Source organism: Papilio xuthus, unplaced genomic scaffold, assembly GCF_000836235.2.
Source record: "Papilio xuthus unplaced genomic scaffold, Pxut_1.1 DF826945.1, whole genome shotgun sequence".
Classification (NCBI taxonomy): domain Eukaryota; kingdom Metazoa; phylum Arthropoda; class Insecta; order Lepidoptera; family Papilionidae; genus Papilio; species Papilio xuthus.
This window is the reverse complement of record NW_013531704.1, coordinates 2130462-2153514: the sequence shown is the minus strand read 5'-3', so window position 1 is coordinate 2153514 and position 23053 is coordinate 2130462. Positions and strand designations below refer to the sequence as shown.

At 32.0% G+C, this 23053-nt stretch overlaps 2 protein-coding genes across 3 annotated transcripts in view; one reads left to right on the top strand and one right to left on the bottom strand.

Moving 5' to 3' along the window:
* The window catches only part of Src64B (Tyrosine-protein kinase Src64B), a 71904-nt gene extending 59171 nt beyond the window's left edge, over positions 1 to 12733 (bottom strand). For both annotated transcript variants that reach the window (XM_013317088.1, XM_013317089.1), the window contains exon 1: positions 12572 to 12733. The gene's annotated coding sequence lies outside the window, so the exon portion shown is untranslated. The remainder of the gene's footprint in view (positions 1 to 12571) is intronic.
* A 432-nt stretch (positions 12734 to 13165) lies between these two features.
* LOC106121394 (tonsoku-like protein) lies at positions 13166 to 22738 on the top strand. Its single transcript, XM_013317054.1, has 14 exons — positions 13166 to 13196; positions 13266 to 13523; positions 13766 to 13931; positions 14239 to 14515; positions 14891 to 15044; positions 15385 to 15589; positions 16085 to 16274; positions 16647 to 16878; positions 17275 to 17387; positions 17981 to 18167; positions 18494 to 19781; positions 20375 to 20550; positions 21100 to 21799; positions 22022 to 22738. Exons 1-14 carry the CDS (start codon positions 13184 to 13186, stop codon positions 22365 to 22367), a joined length of 4305 nt encoding a protein of 1434 aa, XP_013172508.1. The 5' UTR covers positions 13166 to 13183; the 3' UTR covers positions 22368 to 22738.
* Positions 22739 to 23053: the final 315 nt, after the last annotated feature.

The following is a 23053-nucleotide window of genomic DNA, read 5'->3' as shown; positions in this document are numbered from 1 at the left end:
CTTCTGGCGAATACAGAAGCGCTGGCCGAAAATTCAATAAAAGCGTCCACATAAAGGATCCACAATTGGACATCCATCCAACAATAGCCGCAGATACACCGGAGTGCAGACGCGATGCAAATAACAAAAATCAATACAGGGCGGCTGCCCGACTTGCACGAAATTAACTACACCGTGAATTTAGCAAAATTCATATTCGGCAGACGTGGCTATGAGATCGCTACTAATTGAAGGGTGAGATGAAAATGCAAGGAACAAATTTTTATGGAATAAACCAGCAGACTATATAATTACCGCTTGTTTCGTGAAGGATTATATAAATTATTATTTTTTAATTCAAGTACGGTGGCAGCTAACAATTATTGCAAAAATAATCGTAGAGAAGAAATGAACGTTCATACTACGGCATTATTCAGCTAAATATGAAACAATTTCTCCAAGTAAATATTTTTGAGTATACTTACAGATGATTGTGAAATACTTAACAATAAAAATATTAAGCACATTTCCTAGATATCTTCTACATTTAAAACATAGTATTTTATAAATTGTGAATCTTTTGATCTCGTAAGGAAAGACAAAGATAATTTATTCTCAAATAATAAGACATATTTCTCCTTCAAGCAGACGGTACGGGTAGACGTGCGCGGGGAACATAATAGATCATCTGACATCCGTTTGTTGACGCCGACTGCCTAATAAATACAAAAGCTAGACAACAATAAAATACGTGTCCCTCTAAATAGCATAAAAGAAATAATTATAAACAACTCGAAACACATGTCACAATTTGGACCGTGTCTTTTTTTTATAACAGAAGGAGGCAAACGAGCAGCGAGAACACCGAGGTGTTCAACGACGCCCATGGACATCAGCAATACCAGAGGAACCGCAGATGCGTTGCCGGCCTTTTAAATGTCAGTTTCTGTAATTAAATGTTAAACGTGAGTTTAAGTGTATTTTAAGTATTTATTAAACCATTACTAAGTATAGATTTTTTTAAACTAAATCCATTATATGACTAACTGCGGTAGTTAATGTGTTAGCAGATTTTTGTCTCGAATGTTACGTATTCGCGGCGCAAAAACTTTATAAATCAACAAAAAATCCAATAATTTTAAACTGAACCGTGTTATACCAATTACTTTATAGCATGTATTGTAAGGTTATACGAAATCTCGTAAGTAAGCAGTTGAAGGGCTTTATATCTCAGCTGGTGCTCGAGCGAACCTGTTGACCCACTGCGCATCGCCTACGGCAAAAACTTTGTTCCCACCTGCCTCCTATAATTTTATTAGCGTCTGGTACAAATTTTAAAACCTGTTATTAATTAGAATCCAAAGTTTCAGTCCTTAAGATTCCCATTTAACGATGACAATATTATATAGTTTTTTTAACGCTGGCCATTGCGTTTCACAAGTATCCGAAAAATCTGAAGAAAAAATGACAGTATTATTTAACAGTGGTATACACTATCATCATCAGCTCACTATATTTCCCCACCGATGGGCTCGGAGTCTACCCTGAGTTAGCGGTGACTAGGCCATAGTCAACCACGCTGGTCAAGTGCTGGTATACACCAGCAACAATAGAATCCTTCTATGCCTTGCAAATTACATTCTATGCCTTGCAACGGCTTGCTGTTGCCTATGCTACGGATATGTAATTGAGAATGTTTGTGGGCAGCGGTCGCTTCACTATTTCGGCAAATTCAGCTGGCAGCTTAATCGTTTGCAACCTTATAGTTAATATAAAAAATCTAACAAAAAGAGGTGAGATAGAAATAAAATCAGAAGAGAAAAAACAAGCTGCATAAGAAGACTGAACAGTTTACATATATTTTTTTCTAATAATCTTTTCAAATCTTGCATCTGTTACTTTCAAACAAGTTTATAAATAGGTACTACATTTCCATATTTTCAAGTAAAAATACTCCGTAGAAAGTACGATGGCATAATAAAAATTTCCATTTCTAATATTATCATAATCTATAACATCTTGGCGAGAGACTTGAAAGATGCTGCAGCGTCAGCCCCAACAAACTGCTTCGTCTAGACCAGTATATATTAATGAACCAACATATTTTTAAACTTTTTCTACACCAAGTACGAAGTGGTCTACTTTACATTACAAACTTAATGAAAAAACGAATTTATTTTCTTATAAAAAATAAAATCGGACTATAATTTTAAGGCTTTTAATAAGCCGGTTTAATTTGGAATATTAGTTTCTTTGATAATAGTGTATATGTGAGAAAATGAGACAGATTAATAAAGTAACACTCAAAATTCAATTCGCACTTGCTATATTACTCCAAAGTAACCAAAACCATGCTTAGTCTGAGTTTGTTGACCCGTCGGTAAGAATCTACTGCGTAAGTTGATTAAGTACTCTCGGACATTTTGACGAAGGTCGCCTAATCTTCACACACCTTTATCAAAACTTCACTGATGTCTTAAGAGATTAGGTGCGGTTGTAATTAGCTAATAGAGACATTTTTCAGACAGGTAACCAGTTGCAAGAGACAATCGGTAGCGGAGGTATTAAGTGTTAATCGGACCGGATCGAAATCAACACTTCCATGTTCGATTCTGTTTCCGATGTGTTTTTCTATTTTAGAATTTCATATGTACGTTTATCTGAAGTTCTTAAGGTGAAGAAAAGCAAAGAGAGAAAGTTCTTAAGATATGTGTGATGTTAACCAAACAGCACTGGGCTAGCGTGGTTGACTATGGCCTAGTCACCTAAACTTTGGGTAGCCTCCGAGTCTCAGTATGAAGTATAGAAATGAACATAGAACAAATGACAAGGCATAATTTATATTAAGACTATGCGTTAAAGGTACTTGTAGATACTTAAATCTGGCGATATGTTAATATTAGTATGTGTAAGAGAATAAAAACTCGTAGTAAATACGATTTGAATATTTATGTACTTTAGTACGATTGCGCTACTGTTTCATGAAACTTGTTGTTCGCGATTGCCACACTATGAGTAGCGAAATCTATAGAACACAACAAATGACATACATACCAAACCAATCGAGCACAATACAATATCGCGATTCAGAGTTTCTTGATTTCTTACTTCAAATTTTTTATAGATTGATAATAGCAGAAGATTTATTCCTGATAATCGATAGAACATGCTAATGCGATAGTAAATTAACGTAAATCTAAAAACAGATATATTTTCTTACGTATATTGTAAGTTTTTTTCTATAAGATAAGCCAAACTAACAACGGTAATACCGAGGTGTACAACGACACCCCTGTACATCTGCAATACCAGAGGAACCACGGATGTGTTGCCGGCATTTAACATGTACGCATTTCATCTTTTTTGAGTAAGTAACGCACAACGCAATCTTTTCTCCTTTTATTTCTTTACTATCTCCTTATTGTTTTTTACAGAAAACTTTAAGCCTGAGATTTAACATCATAGGACTGACTAGTTTCTTAACCAAAACCATTGAATAAACATATCGTTATCTCTTTAATTATCTTTAACACAACAAAGATAACAATATATTTAAGTAGCTATCGCCCGCGACTCCGTCCGCGTGGATATATTAAAAAACCTTATTAGTGTAGCCCACCCATCCATCGATCCACATCACATCTATCTAAACATTCGCATTTATAATATTAGTAATGAAAAAAAAATAAAACATATCGGTAAAGCCGTTCTTGAGTTATAAATAGTGTAACAAACACGACTTTCTTTTATATATATAGATAGAGATTTTAATGTCATTACCCAACTATATGTTTGACAATTTTAACCATAAAACTGTCACCTAGCTATCCTGTATGATAGATGCTCATTAACTATTCGCATAATCCGCATCAATGCATTTACTACCACTAGCTTACATCAGAGCGTGTATTATAGTTCAATATTCCAACTTCGCGACATTTGCATAGGATTTAATCGTAAATGGAAATACATTTCCATGTCGTTGGCATGTAAATTCGTCACCCAATCATAACTATGTTACTGGTACAACCATTAATAGGTAAATTCGCACGTACAAAATTCAAAATCCTACAACATTTTCGTGTTAACTAAGAGTTTAACATGTTTTTTGAAATATCTTTCTTATGGAATCAAGATCAGTTATGTATATCCACAATTTATTTTATACAACCTCTTTTAAACAAACTATTCTATAAGTTATTCTAGTACTTTTAATATTATCTTCTTACTAATATAAACTTCAAAACGTTTCCACGGATTTCAAAGAAATTTGGCATAGAGGTAAATAGTCTGAAAAAACACATAGCCTACTAATAAATTTTATTTTTAAATCGACTTTGCGGGCTGCGTGTTATAATATAAAAAGACGGAATATTTTTAAGTTGAAATAAGCAGTGTGTAGGCATAATTAGTGGCTTTTATATACATATTCTCTCGTATTGTTAAAACGACCTATTTAACAAGTGAAATGGCGACATGGCCTATTTATGTCTGCAAGTAAATATATAATAGAAACATATGTTATATTACATTAGGATAGACCATTATATGAATTGTGTTAGGAATTTAATATTATGCCTATTTAATATTTATCTACTGAAGACTATATTAGTGGCTTCCGATTTAAAGATTCTTTTTTTATGTAAAATGTCATAGTTAACTTTAAAGCTTCTCTACAGTAACATTTTATACATAAAAATGGATATATAAAAAACTTAATTAGCGTAGCCCACCCATCCATCCATCCACATCACATCCATCTAAACATTCGTATTTATGTTAGTAAGTTAAATAAAAACCTGAGTTATAAATAGTGTAACTAACACGATTTTCTTTTATATATATATAGATATGTAATTTTTATTAGTTTTAAAGGAGTTATTACTTCTAGTAAACAGATGTCATGGAATAAATCGATATATTGAGATGTACGTCTCTCATTTGTATGAGTGCAGTTATCTTTAGGGATCGATTCCACTTGTCCACAATAACTCGAGCTTTGAAACTTCAGGTGCATGGTTGTGAACTGGCAATTGGGGCAATTGCTTGGTCTTTGTATTGCTTTCCAATAAGTAAACTCTAGAGATTTATCTACTGACAATTGCCTTCAAGTTTTATTTTTTTTCTCCCAAAATGTTCTTATGTTATATGCCTTAACAAATATATTTTAAAATTATATAATTACTCTCTATCGTCCGCCGGGGAGGACTATGTTCTACATCTGTTCCAAATGTCATCAAGATTCGGTGAGCCGTTACGGAGATATCTTCTAACAAATAACCATCATCCATACATCCCAACATTTGCATTTATAATAGTAGTTATAAGTAAGATAGTAAGATAATATCTACACTATAAGATGATTTTAATTGTTGGCAACTGAAATAAAAAGTTTTTAGGTATATTCAACTTCAAAAACAAAAGTAACCGATACCCCGATTTTCTTTCAGCATTTTTTCGGTTAGAAGTAATCAAAAAACACGCATTCTACAAAAACAAAAGTGTGACAGCCAGACAAATAACAAATATACCTATTGTATGCAATTCCGCAACATGCATATGAATATACAAAGATTTATAACAGTTTCACTAGTTTTTATTTGTAATTTGCATTGTTTCGTGCGTCCATTGACCCGCATCAGAAGTCGATTGTGTTGGGGTTTAACAATTCATCGGTGACCTAGTTACAGTTTTGTTCTACGAAAGATAGTAAAGACGTAAGATGAAGTGAAATTTAAAACCAAAATCGCATTCAAAACGTTGCCATGAGAGATATAAAAAAACGCTTATATTATTCGATTTCATATAAGGGCTTTATGGCTTGAAAAATCTTATGAAAATAAGTCCAACGAGTGACTTGTTAATTACATTGCACTGTAATAAAAATTGATCTATTTCAGGATACTTCTTGTGAAAAAGTCATTCGCGCAAAATGGAATTCGATTCGACTATTTCCGGTGCCTGAACGAAACTGTGCGAATAGGGTCAATATGCAATCCCGTTTAGTTAACAAGTACTGCCATTAAAAACCATTGATGAACAGTTTTTTGCAACAAAAAAAAACACACAACTCACGCCTTATAACCCAGAGGGGTAGGCAGAGACCAAATTTGGTGTGGTCAAACGAACAACGCAATCCACTTTTCGCATTTCCGAAAAAAAGTGTTGTAATTAAGAAAATTTCTTATCTTTTTCTCATCGTCATTCCATCGTTTAAGTAATATAATATCAACTATGTATGTTTCAATTAAAACAGAAAGCCTTTAATCAATAAACAAGACATTTTATAAGCCTCAAAACGTCGTTGTATTTATGAACATTCAGCGAACGCGGCGGTCGAGCCTTACTTCAACGAGACAACGGTCCCTGCATTCATTAGTTCCGTACTATCGCAACATCGGAGACTATATTTGGTATCCTCGGTCTGTTGCGGTAACTCGTATTGAAATCTACGTCGTTATTCGTAATATTTTAATATATTTAAGTTAATTCTTTGTGGATTTTGTTGCTATGAAGTTAACTTTTCGTACATTTAATTTTTTTTCGTCTATTGTTATTTATTCTTATATCCTTTATTTTCAATTTCCATTATAATTTGTATCTCTCGTTCTACCTATCCCCTTTCCTGTATTATGGACTGATGTTATCACTTTCAGTTTAGTGTAGATTGGAAACTGGTCGTAACATTTGATTCCGTGTTGGACAACAGTTTCCTTCAATACTATTTATCGACAGATAAGACGCAATTTAATACAAAATGGCGTCGTTGAACACCTCGGTGTTCCCGCTGTTCGTTTACCCCTTTTTGTTATAAAAAAATGATTATTTTAGTCACATAATTACATTAACAGTTTAAAATGCTTAGAAAATACATATTTTAACTTGAAGCAGTAACAATGCGAAGAAAGGATATATTTCAAAATGATGATGAAACCGAATGATAACGGTTTTACAATTGACAATCACTATTTAAAAACGTCAAAGGGATTATATTTTGTTCAAAGAAGCAAAATACCTAGGCTGGTTACAGCATTGTTTCTTCCTTCTTTGTTCTTATTATGACGTCAACAGGCACAGATTAAATAAATAATAGGTCGTTGTTTTATAATAGATTAGTTACAATTACTAGTTCTAAATTCATTTAAGCAATGTTTCCTCAAAGGGAAAACTATTTTAAATCTCCAATAGGTTAGTTCCCTACAGTCAGAACTGTGAGGTTTATTTAGGCGACCAAAGTTTCTGCCGAGTAATCGTACTGGTTTTAATTTCAAAGTAAATTCAATAGTTATGTAGCGCTTTAGTTCTGATTGGATATCGTAAATGTAAATTATACTATATTTAATTTTAAATTACGGTTTTATAATTTACTTGGTACTATAGCAGCGACAATTTGTATTGTAGCTTAAAAACTTGAATCTCCAATCGAACTGTTAGGAACGAGATTTCTAGTTAACTAATATAGTTGTGTGGTAATAGGTCCGCAGGTAGTTGTAGTGACAAGATGTATGTGGAACTGAGATTTCTCTCAGCCGTTTATACAACATTAACTCAACGAATACATTTTTTTAAATAAACAGTGTAATAAACATTGGTCACCGACACCCATGGACATATTTCCTACGTTCTTGGACTAACTGTTGCAAAGATCTTACTTCATTTCGATTGTAGGTTCTTCAGGTGACAACCCTATTATGTTTTCTTTGACAATTATAATCAAATTAATATTTTACATAAATATCTGATAACCTTATTCATCCATAACCGTAAATCGTCTGTTGAACTACGTTAAATTATTGTCTCTCTGTACATCTGTAGCAAAATATAAACTTACAACAAAATAAAACATAACTCAACAATAGTTGCGTTGTACGTGGGCTGTACTAACAGCGAATCGGTGTTGGTAAGTACAAGAGCCATTTCTCGAGAAACTTACCCGGTCGCTCGGAGACATAATTGCATGTTAAGACCCCACATTACGTGTAACTACCTACACGCATGATATATCACGCGCGGATCTTTCAAAACACGTCTCACGTTTAAATGCAAACCTAATTGCACATCTCATGTTCTTATTATACTTCATTAACACTTTTAATAGCTGTTTAGGAACAAACACACAATTGTTGATTCGCTAAGGGAATTTTTAAATGCTAGCGATTAACGTAATTAATAGTCTATGCATTCTTCCAAATTATGTTCTATGTCTATCCCAAACATTGTGATCCGTTCAGCAGTTTTAGAGATACCTTCAAACAAATATCCATCCATCTAAACATTCGCATTTATAATATTAGTAAGATGAAAAAATTCCCCAATCCCTATGACCAAGTAAACAAATATAGTCAGTTTTTTGTTTTAAAAACTATAAAATATAAACGTTAATATTAATTGATATGTCATAAGGAACTAATTTTATCTGCTATTCCTGTCTTTTTATTCTGTATTCTATATCCGTAGAGCGGTAACGATTTTCGTTTAGAGTCCCGACCTGCGATTGGGCACCACTAAATACATAATAGATGAGGTCTATAATAAAATCATTCAGTCGGTCGTTACCCGAGGACCGATATTTTAGAAGTTTCGAATGACTAAGTGAATGGAAAGATCTAAATACGATCACCGCTAACCATGAATGAGTACATTAAAACTTTGTATTTACGTAGTCTATTTGAAGTTAATCTCCTTAAGGCGCGGTTCGACAAATTGATAGGAATCGAAGGAGTTTTAAGGACACTTAATTACATATATGAGAGATTATGAATAAGATAGAACAAAGATAATATACTCCAAATACAAAACAAAGTCGTTAATAACAGAGTAATTTAGAAATGACTATGAAAGCAGCTCTATTTCTGTCAATAGGAATTAACGAGATAAAAGAGCTTGCGGAGAAAAAAATAACGTAGCCCTTTACGACTCGTCAGCGGTTGTTCGTCTTAAAGCTATAAATCTAATATAATATATTTTTGAAACTTAAATATTACTCGTAACTCGTTACTATTCAAATATAGATAACGAAAAGTGGTAACGAGCATCATCTGAGCTTTATAAATTGTTTCAACAAATGGAATCTTTATTATAAAGGTGTGTTTCCATAAGATTTTGAAAAGAGTATATTTTGAAAACATCCTAGTCTCAACAACCAACGTTGTAACACATAAAAAAACAACCTACCAAAAAGGTTATTGCTTTTAAGGATAAAAGTAGCCTTTCAACTTAAGACTTGTAACCCAGTATCTAGACTAAACTATCAGTACTCAATAATATTGTTTTTTTTTAAACATGAAATCAATGTAAACTCTTCCTAAATACATCGTTGCCACGTAAGCGCGGAGTTAATTCTGGAAGCAACCATTAAATGAATATGGTAACTTATTCTTTTGTGCTCGGAAAAGAACAAACACATCGTCTCAGTTCAATGCGTTATTTACACGTCATTAATTTCAACTAAAAAAGAAAAGAGTATTTAGGTCAACGAAGAATATTGTATCTAGTAAGTGCATTGTGTTACGTCTTTTTACGATACTTTTTTACATAAATAGAAATTGGTATTTACTCTCAGAGCTGTTGCAATCTCGTAGTCTATGGTACTAACCGCAAAACGGATTCGAAATCTGGCAAAGATTATGAATACGCTAATTCAACGGTAGATAATAATCGGTTCCGGAACAAAACGTCCGTAATTAAGAATTTGCGAAGGCCTTCCGCAACGGGAACTAAGATTTTGTTGCGGATTTTAAAATTAGAATAGAGTGAGTTCGCTGAATCATTTCGGTTTAATTGGGGCCGTTGTCTTGGTACCGTACGCTCGGATATCTAAATAACGAACGCGAATACAATTCTGTGAACGCACACGATCTAATTTGAACTTGTGAATCAATCTTAGTACATGGAATAAAGACACATAGGATTCGGTTAATTATATACTCATCGTAATTTCCCATTTAAATATCACAATAATGTTGCTATTAACTTAAAGTTTTAAGCAAATGAAATTCAGATCAGAAAATCACAATAACTCCTAAATATCCATTAACCCTTATTGTGGCAAGATTTCTTTTTTGAAGAAAAGCAAAAAACTATGTTAAAAGTTATTTAATAGTCGTATATTTTTATAAAGTTGTATGTATGGTATTATTCTTGTTTTCCTATGTCAAGACTAGCTGTCGCCCGCGACTCTTAACTATTACTTAATTATTAGACTGTGTGTTCTTCCAGGCTATGTTTTACATCCGTGTCAAAATTAATCGATATCTCTTTAGCCCTCTTGGAGATACCTTCTAACAAATATCCTTCCATCTGTCCATATAAACAGTCGCATTTATAATATTGGTTAGACTCAAACCGATTCAGGACTTTAAAACGTACGAAACTGCTCTTTTAGAAAAAAAAATAGTTTCAATCTCTATTTGTCTATGATCGATTATAGGTAAGTTGTCTATGAAGCATCTTCCAAAAGAATAATAATTCAGTCGTATAAATACTAGATAATACGACGTTACCCATATATCCGAATAGCAATAACAGCGGAATAATTTGTTGGAAATGTTGAAGAATTTCTTGGCCCAGTTTTGCCGGTTCGTCGGCCATTTTCGTGTCGGGAGCATTATAGACGAAGTTACCCTTAAGCCGTCGTTTCCGACGTTCAGACGTTCATTTCAACGTAAAGTTATATTCTATTTTCGTAATATGCAACCGTGATATTCGAGCTTACATTTGGATTTCGTAAATTGTTGCAGAGGATAACATATTGCAATTTTTTTCTTATTTTATTACATTCCTTTTAGAGTTCTCAGAGGTCGACTAAATAGGGAAAAATACTACAAAACTCACTATTGATGTCAGCAACTAATTGGTTTAAGAATATTGCTTGAATTATCTACGCCACATACATAGTGCTTTAGCAAACACACACGAAAAATAATAGGCGTTATAGTAAATCTTTTAGTTTTAAACAATGAATACTTTTCTACTTTTCAAAAACATCAAATAAAAGTTTATATATTCAACTTTTAAAATATAGTCAGAATAAATAAGTCTGTTCTCGTAGAAAAGTTTTATGAAATAATTATGAGGTCAAAAATACTAGGTCGGGAAAAGAAGTATACGTACTTCATAGCAACAAAATTATTAAACGAACTGGTTCAAGTTTCAATTTGACATGAAAAGAATGGAATACTGACATACTTTCTGGAAGCATTTTGTGATGTAATCCGTTAACATTTATAAAATTAAATTGTGCACTAAATATAACATCGCATAATCTATAAAAAAAAGTAAATTAAATTGTCTATTGCCGGCTGCATATTTAAAATATGATATTGTTATTATTTCATTTGACTTTAAATAGACGACTGAGCTCAATCCCTCGTAATAGGTAATTAACAAATTACGCTTCAGATCTCCTCTCAAAAGACTTGTAAATAATTCGTAAACGGATTTTGCATCTTATATTAATTTTTCTTATGATATCATGCAATTTTTAACGAATTACTTATATCAACTGTTGTGTTAAAAGCAAAAAAACTTTTGTAAATAATTAAAGAGAGAGTATTTCATGTGAATTCGAACCCCAAAATCATCCTCCCTTGTACACTTGCGTAATATTCAGCCGAACAAATTTTTAAAATGGCATACGAGGGTAGTAGTAACAAAGAGGGCTATTCTTAATGGAACTGGGAAGGTCAAATTGGCGCCTTTGGGGGCGCCAGTGTGTCGCTCGTAGGGACGTTATGCGTGAATATGTATACATACATAGTAACTAAATTGTTCGTAATGAGTCGAAAATTATTAAAGAAAGATTCTCGTTTTCATATGTATTGTGAAGTATAATCTCTTTAACATTTAAATACTATAAATCTTTAATATGATCTGATAATTAAGAATATAAAGCGACGGTTTTTCAGTATTTACGTATTTTGAAACTAACGCCTGTATTTTCGAGGAACTTGTAAATTCTTAATTTTTTATGACTAAACAAGTAATATCTTGTGACTTTGCTTAATGTTGATTAGCTATTGGAATATATGACAAGAGAAAAGCTGTATAACATATTTTTGCACATTTTTATATTAAGATAGATAAATAAGTAAAATGATTATCGATTTTAAATCCAAAATCTTAATGAATTCAACAAGTACAATCAAGGAAAGTTAAGATAAGAATAATTATATGCTATTTATTACATCACTTACATGCAATTCAGTGATAAGTAATTAAAGATTTTAATCATTACTTTGTACTTAAATAATATTATTAAAAAAATATACTGTATAATATATTATTTAACAATAAAAATCGGTGAATTTAATGTTCTCTGACATAAAAAAGACGAAAAATAAATATTTCTGGCATCTGAAGGAAATTAATTAAATTAAATATAGGTAACATCTTTGGTACCTGGATACAAAGCACTAGACCCCACAATTTTGTTTTTTTTTAACGAGTGTTGATTTTTTTCAAGAATTTAAATGATCAAAGTAATGACATAACATTAATTTAATGTTCCTTTAAATACAAGGAACGTATTCTCTATTGTTCATACAATTACAAAATTAATGAAAACAAACAAGTAAACAACACCTTTACTTACTTTCAAAATGATGCACTTTGCCGGTTCTGTAAAGCTTGCAAGTTCCGTAGCTATATAAAAAGTTTATACTGTGGTTGGACACGAAAACTTTAATTTAATTAATAATTATTGAAGAAACCTTTTACTACAAAAATCCACGATCAAGAATCAACATGAACACAATCAACATCTCATCTCGCTTTTTGTTATCGCTTCTGTTGGCCCCCGCTACCCTCTACCCTCTACTTGCGCCACAGATGTAAAAGTCAACTTAGTTAAGCTTAACTTAGCATAAAAAAATCATTTGTTGTTACGTAATCTGTGCTGTAAAGGTCTATTTAAGACGTTTGAAATGCGTAATAAATTGGTGTTTTATTTCAGTTTTCTTTTTGCCAACAAAATGATGAGTTGCGAAAGATTAGATGTGAGTAAAAATATCCAAATCTGTCATCCCGCCATTTTTGCTTTTGACAACTACTTAACTTTTTGACATTTGTCTATTTTTTTGCGTAAATAAAATACCCGTGGTGTATCTTTGTCGTGTTTTAACAAAAAATCTGAATTAAAAGGATTATATTAATATAAAAAATTGTTATGTGATAGTAATCTTTCTATTTATTTATTTTAGAAAAGATGGAAGAGGAAAGTAAGTGGTAAAATTAGACATAAGTAAAGTGTCGCAAATAGTTAACTAAATCTAATGTATATTTTGTAGAATTACTACGGAAGAAAAAGAAAGCTTTAAATGGAAGCAATAGACGCAATTTGGCAGAGGTTTACAATGATTTAGCGACGTATTATTATAAAAATAATCGGTATTGTGATGCACTAGCAGAATATAAAAATGAAGCTTCAGTGCTTAAAGAACTGGGTCTGCGAATGGATTGGGGTACGTGCAACCGGATGATTGGGGAAATGTACATGTTGTTAGCAGAATTTGACAAAGCCCTAAAATACGAGGAGCGTCACTTAGGTAAGGTTATGTTTGTATTTTATTTATATGTACATTTTATTCCGACTTACTTGATCCTTTCTATTAAAATCTCGTGTGGTTTTTTAGTGGACAGCATCATATTATATTTATTATAAAAGAATAAATCATACATCCATCCATTCCGACTGTTTGTGCACAAATACCTAACCATTCTTAAAATCAAAATAAAACTGTTATATGAAGTAAAATTGATAATATATTAAATAACTATAATGTTTCAGCTGTGGCAAAGGAATTAAACAATCTAGTTGAGGAACAAAGGGCAATGGCAACCCTTGGTCGGATATATTTATTGCAGGGCCAGAGTTCAAACAATACAGAGGAAGCTAAAATCTCATTAACTGCAGCTGAAAAAGCATTCATGAAGGGTCTAGTATTATGTGAAAAGTAAGTAACAACCTTGGTCTAGTTTGCTTGGTTATTCCATCAGAATGAAATGTGTTGTCATTAAAAAAAATATAAGGATGTTTTAGAAAAGCTCTTTGATATAAACCTACAGTAAATTGTAATTTTTCATTTCTTACAAGGAAATGAAAAACTACAATTACAGTACAGTAAAAATTAGTCAGGCCATATTCATAGCATTTGTTGGCTTCTGTGCATCCTTTTCTCTGTCAATTAAAGATAGGCAACACATCTGCAATTGTGGAATATCTATGGATATTTTATTAAGAAATTTCCGAACATGTTTTAGGTTGAACGGAAAGATTGCAAAGACTGAGCTTTTGGATATGAGAGCTCGGTTGCTACTAAACATTGGAGTAGTACAAGAGCATCTTGGAAGTCTTGACAAGGCACTAGACTGCATCAATAAAGCTATCACCATTTGTTCACATCAGGACTTACATGAAATCCTTCACAATTGTTATACAACAGAAGCTCTATTGTATAGTAATAAGAAAAAAGATTTTGCTAAAGCATTAAATTGTTTAAATAAAGCTTTAGAAGTTGCTAGTAGGTTGGAAAATAAGGTAAATATATATTAAAATAATAGTTAATTCCAAAATATATAAATAATGTATATGCAGCTAAAGAATGGCCTAGTAACGGGACACAGTTTACTGTTTGTAAAACACTTGAAATACTCAGCAAGTTATGGTATTAAAAACTAATTATTTAAATTTTACTAATATAATAAATGGATGGATGGATGTTTATTTGAAGGTATCTCCGGAACGGCTGAATGGATCTTGATTAAATTTCTTGTAGATGTAGAACATAGTCTGAAAGAACATATAGGCTACTATTTATGTTTTTTTATAATTACCTACAGTGTTGTGAGCAAAAGCTAGTATTTTATATATCACTTATCATAATTTGAAATTTACTTCAAATAAAATGTACAGGTATTAAAAACATGTGAAACACTGTCAGTGAAAGCAGATATTCTATGCAAGATGTCAGATTATCAAAGTGCTAAACAAGTATTAATGAAAGCTTGGAAATTGAAAACACCTGATGATGAAGAGAGAGAAAATATAGAATCCAATTTACGTGTTGGTAAGTTTCTTATAATCTTACTAATATGATAATTAATTAACTATATAGCCGTTATTTAGTTTTAAAACCACAAAAATAGTAAGTAAAAAGAATGTCCATAAAATTTCATATAATTTTTAGAGAAAATTGTAGTACACCTATGGTTAAGAATTTCAATTGGAACTCGGTGTATTATAGTAATATTGCTTTAGCATTAATATAAAAAGAGTAAAAAAAAAGTTTTATAAATATAAATTAAGCTGTAATTCATTATTTGGCTTAAAACTTGAAGTACAAAGTTGTAATTATATACTTTTTTATATATCTTAATTTATTATATTAATATTGTTTTTTTCTCTAGTTGCAGCAATGTGCTATACAGAAGATCTACTAATATCAACAGATCCAACGAATCATTTGCAATTCAAGAAACTGTATGAGAAACTTGGTGATGGTGCGTGCCATCTACATAATTATGCAGGAGCTGTAGAGTATTATTTGAAAATGTTAGATCATGCAGAATTAGCTGGTGACTGCGGGAAGACTCTTATACCAATTTATGTTAGGTAAGTACATTTAAAGAATCGTATGTACACATAGAAAAAAAATGTACTAATTATCTATATATATAAAATTAAATACTGTTCAGAACAGATTAATCTTATCTTGGTCTTAAAATGTTTGTAGAGGTCTAGGTAAGGTTTAAAAGTTGAGAAAAATTCGAATAATTGCCGGGAAGTAATTAAGTTTTCTACATTCCACGCGGACGGAGTCGAGGGCGACAGCTAGTCAAAAACAAATATTGTTTAACCTAACTTTGTAACTATACAGTTGAACCTGGATAAGCGACAGTCTAAGTGCCTGTGATATTTTTCTCGCTTACCGAACATACCAAAAAATTAATCCTCAGTTTTCACTCTCAACTAAACATATTGTTATCTGTTGGCATAGTTGTATCTCCGATGAGATCTCACATATACTCTGTTTTTATTTTATTTCTAGTTTGTTGTATATGTTGACTGTGGAAACTCAGTTATCGATTTGAAACATGTTTATTGCAGTTTATATCAAACATACAAAGATATGGGACGTTACAATGAAGCGTTACAGTATTATGATAAAGAATATGAATTAATAAAGGATGTACCAAAAGAGGCTTACACAACTCTCATTAATATCGCTGAAGTATCATTTTTAGCTAAGAAACCATATGCGGTGATTGAAAAAGCATGTTATGATGCGAGAAAAGCTGTAAGTATGCATTCAAGTTGATTTTTTTTATTTAGGTGATAAATTTAACAAATTGCCAAATTAAATAACCACTGCCTTATCTTAATATATAATATTAAATATGTAAGACTAATTAAAAAAAAACATTTTGTAACGTAAAAATACCCTATCACGAAATAGTTTCCATTTTTTTGTCTTTTTAGTACTTGTACGTGTTTTTTATAATCATACTATTATAAATGCGAAAGTTTAGATGGATGGATGTTTGTTAAAAGTTATCTCCGGACCGGCCTGAATGAATCTTGATGGAATTTTCATAGATGTAGAACATAGTCTGGAACATAGGCTACTTATTAAGTTTTAATTTCACGCGGTTTATTTAAATAATTCCAGGCTAGAGATTGGAATAAAAAGAAATACGAAATCCGTGCTTTGAAATATCTTCTCAAGTACCAAGAGGAGTATTTCGAGACAGAAGGAATGGAACGGACTAAAGAAGAATTAAAAGCATTGGGTTATGATGATTTTGACAATATGGATAATTCTGAAGATGAACAGAGCTCGGCTGGTGGAGCTGAAGATACCACACATATTGGTGATGACATCTGTCTGGAAGATCTCACAGGTAAACTTAAATGAATATTAAACCCAGATTTTTAATGTTTACTATCTCTGACTATCCTACTATTGTTTAAATCTTATATATATAAAAGAAAGTCGTGTTAGTTACACTATTTATAACTCAAGAACGGCTTTACCGATATGGTTGAAAATTGGTGAGGAGGTAGCTTAGAGCCAGGAGACGGACATAGGATATTATTTATTAATTTTCTTTTCGAATTTATGCCTTGAAGACCTGCTTTTTATTCATCTTATCGATATATTAAGTTTTTTTATATATCCACTCGAACGGAGTCGCGGGCGACATCTAGTATTTAGTAATTTTTTGTGTTTGGTTTAATTTTATTTTAGAAATAAACTAGAATATTGATATGACTGAATTTCTTTTTGAATTATTTAGATCTGTCTGACGCTAATGAGGAAGATGTATCAGAAAGTAAAAGAGAAACTCGGAGAAGAGGCAAAGGTTTTACAATCAAAAAGAATATGAAAGGCGAGACTCAACTGCATGTGGTAAGTTAGAAAAATTCTAAGTCATATGATGTTTTTACTAGTGATGAAGTTATAGACCAGTCTTACCCAAAGTGGGCGATAACGTCCCCGTGTGGGCGCTGCAGGTCTCAAGTTGCGGATTATAGTAAAAGTTTCTTTTAGAATTCTCCGTTAATATACATATATAGGTCACAATAATTAATTAATTTAATTTGAAGTTATAGTGGTTTTTAAATATGTGAAAATATGGGGGCGCTAAAAAATATTTATTCTCGAAGTGGGCAGTAAACAAAATAAGTTTGGGAACCACTGCTGTAGACTGCTATTCTTCCCCATAACTAAATTACGTGATTTTGTGTGAACACGTGAAAATCAATAAACGTATATCAGCCCTCGTACCTCCTTGCAATATTTCGAGATTTTTTTTTGTAAACAGCGTTTCAATTTTAAATTAAAGAAAATAATGGTAGATTAGTTATTAAAATTATTATATAACTAAATATTATTATAATTTTTTTAAAAGATGATAAAAAAATAAAACAAGACAAATAAAAGACAATAAATTTAAACTTTTTTGATAATGTAAAAACAATATTTTTTTTCCATATTTCCAGGCATGTATATCAGGTAATAAGTTGCTAGTGGAGCGTTTGCTGAGTAAAGGTCACCCGGTGAATGTACGCGACAACGCCGGGTGGTTGCCGCTGCACGAGGCCTGCATACACGGACACTTGGAGGTCGCGCATATGCTCATACAGTATGGCGCTAATGTTAACGACAAGGGAGGAGTTAATTGTGATGGTAAATATTTAAATAAAAATCGAAAAACTCATTGGTATATGGCGGGATTAGAACATAGGACCTGCAGATTGCAAGTAAAGTTGTTGACCCTTAAGCCACCGACACTCACTGCACGAGCTGATGCTTACGAGCATATAATAGGCTACTTATTTCTTGCTACTATAGCATATATTTTAAGCAAAATGTTTTGACTTGAAAAAGAAATTAAAATTTTTTTGCTAAAAATGGAATTCACATTTGAATATAAAAGACTTAAAAGGAAATGTAAAAGTAACAAAATGCAATTGTAAAATGGAATAGTTAACATTTTTTATTTATTTATTTAGGTATAACACCACTGTACGACGCAGCAAGTAACGGTCACTTAGAAGTGGTACAATTACTGTTAGACAAGGGCGCTATACCCTCAATGAAAACTGACTTTGGTGAAACACCTTTAGATGTATTACAAAAATGGCGCGCCGGAATCATTCTAACTAAAAACGAGGAAATATTATACAATGATATATGCAATAAAATACACAATTTCATAGACAAAACTGCTGGATCAGCATTAAATAGATCAAAATCTAGAACACCAGTTAAACCAATCAAAGATAAAACACCACCGAGTACTTCTAAAATTGGTAGGATTAAAGAATTAAACTCACCATTTAAACGACGTAATATCATTGATGATGACAGTGATGTGGAACTATCACAGAATATTCGAGAACAAACTGCATTCCCATCAGATGATTCTACAGATTCAACGGAAGAGATAAAAACTAAAAAGTGTAAAGGAGTACAAGAATATAGAAATGCAATATCCGCGTTAAGAAACAGAAGTATTGAATTACCTGAAGTTGATGTTATCAAAAATAAACCAAAACCAGCTCTATTAGATCCAAATGAAGTAGACGATGATTGGTTAGATGATGATTTAGGTATAACTAAATCTAGAAAAAGAAAACTGAGCGATCCGATAATATTAGCTCCTAAGAAATCATCATTTGAAAGTATAAAAGAAAGTATTCAAAATCTTAATGAAATCGAACCACTCGTAGATAATACGAGACAAAAATCACGTAACGATGTTATTGATTTTACAGAAAATAGTTCAGATTCCGATATTCGAAATGAGAATTTATCACCTAAAAGTTACGAATCGGTAAAGAATATAAATCGAGTATTAAACGAAACAAAATCGAGAGATACAAGAGATGCTATTAGAAGACGATGTAAAAGACAGAGTACATTATTTAAAGCCGGTTTCCAAAGACGACGTGAAAGCTTAGATCGATCTAGTAATAGTGGCAGTGATAATGAAATGAATCATAAGACAAGATATTCCGGTAACTTCTCTAGACATTCATCGGTAGAAAATTTTAGAAGTAATGATGGGTTTAGTATCGTTCAAAGTTTGAATCATAGTATACTTCAGCCGTTAAATGTTCAACCTATAAATATAGTTCAATCTAAAAACGGTAAAGCGATGCAGACACAAATATTACCTCCTGCCGCTGTGAAGGTTCACGTTGAAGATAAAGTGTTTCTCATCTCATTGAAATTGGACACGATAAATAAATTAACAATCAGCTGGCTGGTTGAGGAAGTCACATCCAGATATTACAAGTAAGTTGTTATTTTTTATTGAAATTTGTTTTAAATTATCCAATAGTTTGGATGGATGTTTGTTATTACCTATCTCCACCGCTGAATGCCTCTCGTTGAAATTTGGCTCAGATATATAATATAGTCACGAAAACACATAGGCTACATACTTTTTTTTTCTAAACCCGCGAGACGAAGTCGCTGGTGAAAGCTAGTATATTTTATATTAAAGAAAATCACAATATAATATTCTTTTAACCATTGTAACAAGATGGTGCTATTTTTATTTTTCTAATTTTACTTAATTGAACAAATTATTATTTTTTATGTTAGCTATAAAAGCAGTATACCAATTTTTGGTATAGATGGCGCTTTCATACATAATTCAATATAACATTTCTTTCTCTTTCTTTTAGTCTCGCTCTCTCTTGTTACGAAATGAACCTAAATGCAACATGTCATATAATCACTTAAAAGTTGCTAACTGTAGGTTACTGAGACCAAAATCTGTGTACACATACACGTCATCCCTCCCATAATAATATAAATGAAGTAATTTCCTCAGAAACCCACGTTAAATGGACTAAACATAATAATTATTGAATACAACCCAGGTTAACAGGCGTGCGGCCGATGTTCAGTTTGATGACATCAGACGGAGCCATACTCTCAGAGGACGATCCACTTAGCTTGGTTCTAGCTTCGCCCGAACTGAAGACCTGTATTAGTAATTGGAAAGCATCGCCCGCTGAAGAGAGATATTTGGAGTGCTGCGAAGCTTTAGTTATATGTAAGTTAATAAATCTATATGTGTAAGTAAAATATTTGTTTGTCTGTCTGTCTGTATGACTTTCAAGATAATTATTAGGATAATTTTTAAGTACTACATATTATATGTTGGTTACAAATTAATAAACCACACAGAAGACAGTCAAGTGGAAAAAATTCTGCGTTTCGTCTGATGAGTGGTGCCGGATGCCTAATTTTAGTCCTCTATCCTTTCCCATCCTAGGAAAGGATGAGAATGGAAAGTGGATTTGACAGAGGAAGGGACGCATACGAAGGGAAAATATTCGCGTTTTATGCGTCCCCTCCTCCGTCGAATTAATTTAGGCAACGCATCAGCAGTTGTGGATGTCTATGGGCAGTGGTCGCTTCGTTATTTCGGCGAATTCAGGTGGCCGCTTTAGCCACCATATGTAAAAGAAATATGAATACCGTGAGTTTCTGAGACCAAAATCTTTAACAAATCATAACAATATGCTTTAAACGGAGATTTTAATCTTAGAAACCCACGATTATACAATATTTTTTGTACTAACAATAATTATGTTTACAGCACCATCACAAGAAATTCAACACGCAGTGGGCAGAAGTCACACGACACGTAGGATCGCACTCGGAGATAATACACTATCAACATTACAAATCCGTCCACTTTTTAGAGCGTTAACTCACCAAACACATATCACCGCTATAATGTTATCTAGAAATAACCTCGGTGATGATGGTATGAAATATTTAACAGACGCAATTTGTACTATGAAGAATTTGTCACATCTAGACGTCAGTTATAATAATATCAGTGAAGAAGGAATGAAGATTTTCTTACAAATATTTGAAAAACCAACCCGATTTTGCCAAGCTTTAGACGAAATTATTTTAAATGGCAACCCCATTGGTGATATCGGATTTAAATGTATAATAAAATTGACACAATATTTAAGATTAAAAACTTTAAAATTGAATGATTGTAAAATAAGTGAAGATTGTATCAAGGATGGTTTGAAAATTAATTTAGATAATATTGAATCGATCGATTTGAGTAATAATGAGGTGAAGCAGGTCGTTGTTAGTTGTCTTATGACGTCATTAAGTCCTAATTACATAGTGGATTTGGAATTAGACAATGTTGGTGTTGCGGGGAATGTTGCGGCTTGTATTGCTACTTTTATGGATACGGCAAAAGATTTGAAGATAAGAAGATTGGGTTTGTCCAATTGTAAATTGGTTGATGGACAATTTATGAGAATTTTTAGGTAAGAATATTGTTATAATATACCATCATTTTTATTTAATAAAAAAAACAGTGCTTCACTTTTTATATTGGAAAAAAAAATCTAAACATTTTTATTTTTTATACAATAGATGGCGTTGATACAAAAATAATTAATTTTTTTTTTGTTCATCTATAAAATTTATCTATTTTTATTTACTTAATTTAATTCATAATAGCTTCATTATTTTTTTTTCCTTTTCAGAGCTCTAAGTCGGGCAAAGCACTTACATTGTTTAAGTCTTAAAAATAATTTAGTAACATTTATAACATTGAAGAAATTATTGCAACGACAACCTCCAGTACCTCAAATCAATTTAGAGGGTTGCCAGGATATATTTAAATTCTCCCCGGACTCGGATTTTCAAGTTTGGTTGCCAGCTATTGATTTCGGAAGATGTATTCCTGAAATTAATGTAACTCCAGTTTTGAAAAGTGACGAAGAGAGAGAAAGTTTTAAACTTTTCTCTAAAACATGGCTGAGTTGCTTCAAAGGGAGAGGTGTGATAGAACATTGTGATGGCAGTGTTACTAAATTTACAGCAAGATGATATTAAAAAAAAAAACCAGGGAATTTTGACATGAAATTTATGAAAAAAGTTTTTATACATCAGTGACCAGTGTTAGTTATATTTATTTTATATACCGGGATATTTATATGTCATCGTCAAATTGTCGATTCTTTAGTTTACAAACTGACGGTAGATTGTGAACTTAACGAATTAAAACGGTTAAGTTTTGAAAACTTTTTTTTACAATGAGCTAATTTGACCACGATCCCACCAAATGTTAATTTTGAACTGAAAATATCTACTGTATTTACATACAGTTTTTGACGAATTTTAGTATTAAATTAACTACGACATTTTGTAATAATAAGGTAGATGGATAAAGACCTTTTTAACAATCCATATAACGTAATAAATGCCTTGTACATACTTTAAAATTTGTAATGAGTTATTAAAATATTTTCAATACATTTGTAACTTTTATTGACTATTGATAATTTTAGCCCGTGACTCCGTCCGCAGTATTAAAAAAATACCGTAGTTTTCTATCCTAATCTGTGCCAAATTTCGTTTATTAAGATACGTTGAGGTGTCCTGCAGATACCTTCTAACAAACATCCATACATCTATCCATCTAAAAAGTCACATCTTATAAAATAAATGCGAATGTTTAGATGGATGGATATCTCCAAAACGGCCGCATGGATCTTACTGAAATGTGGCATAGA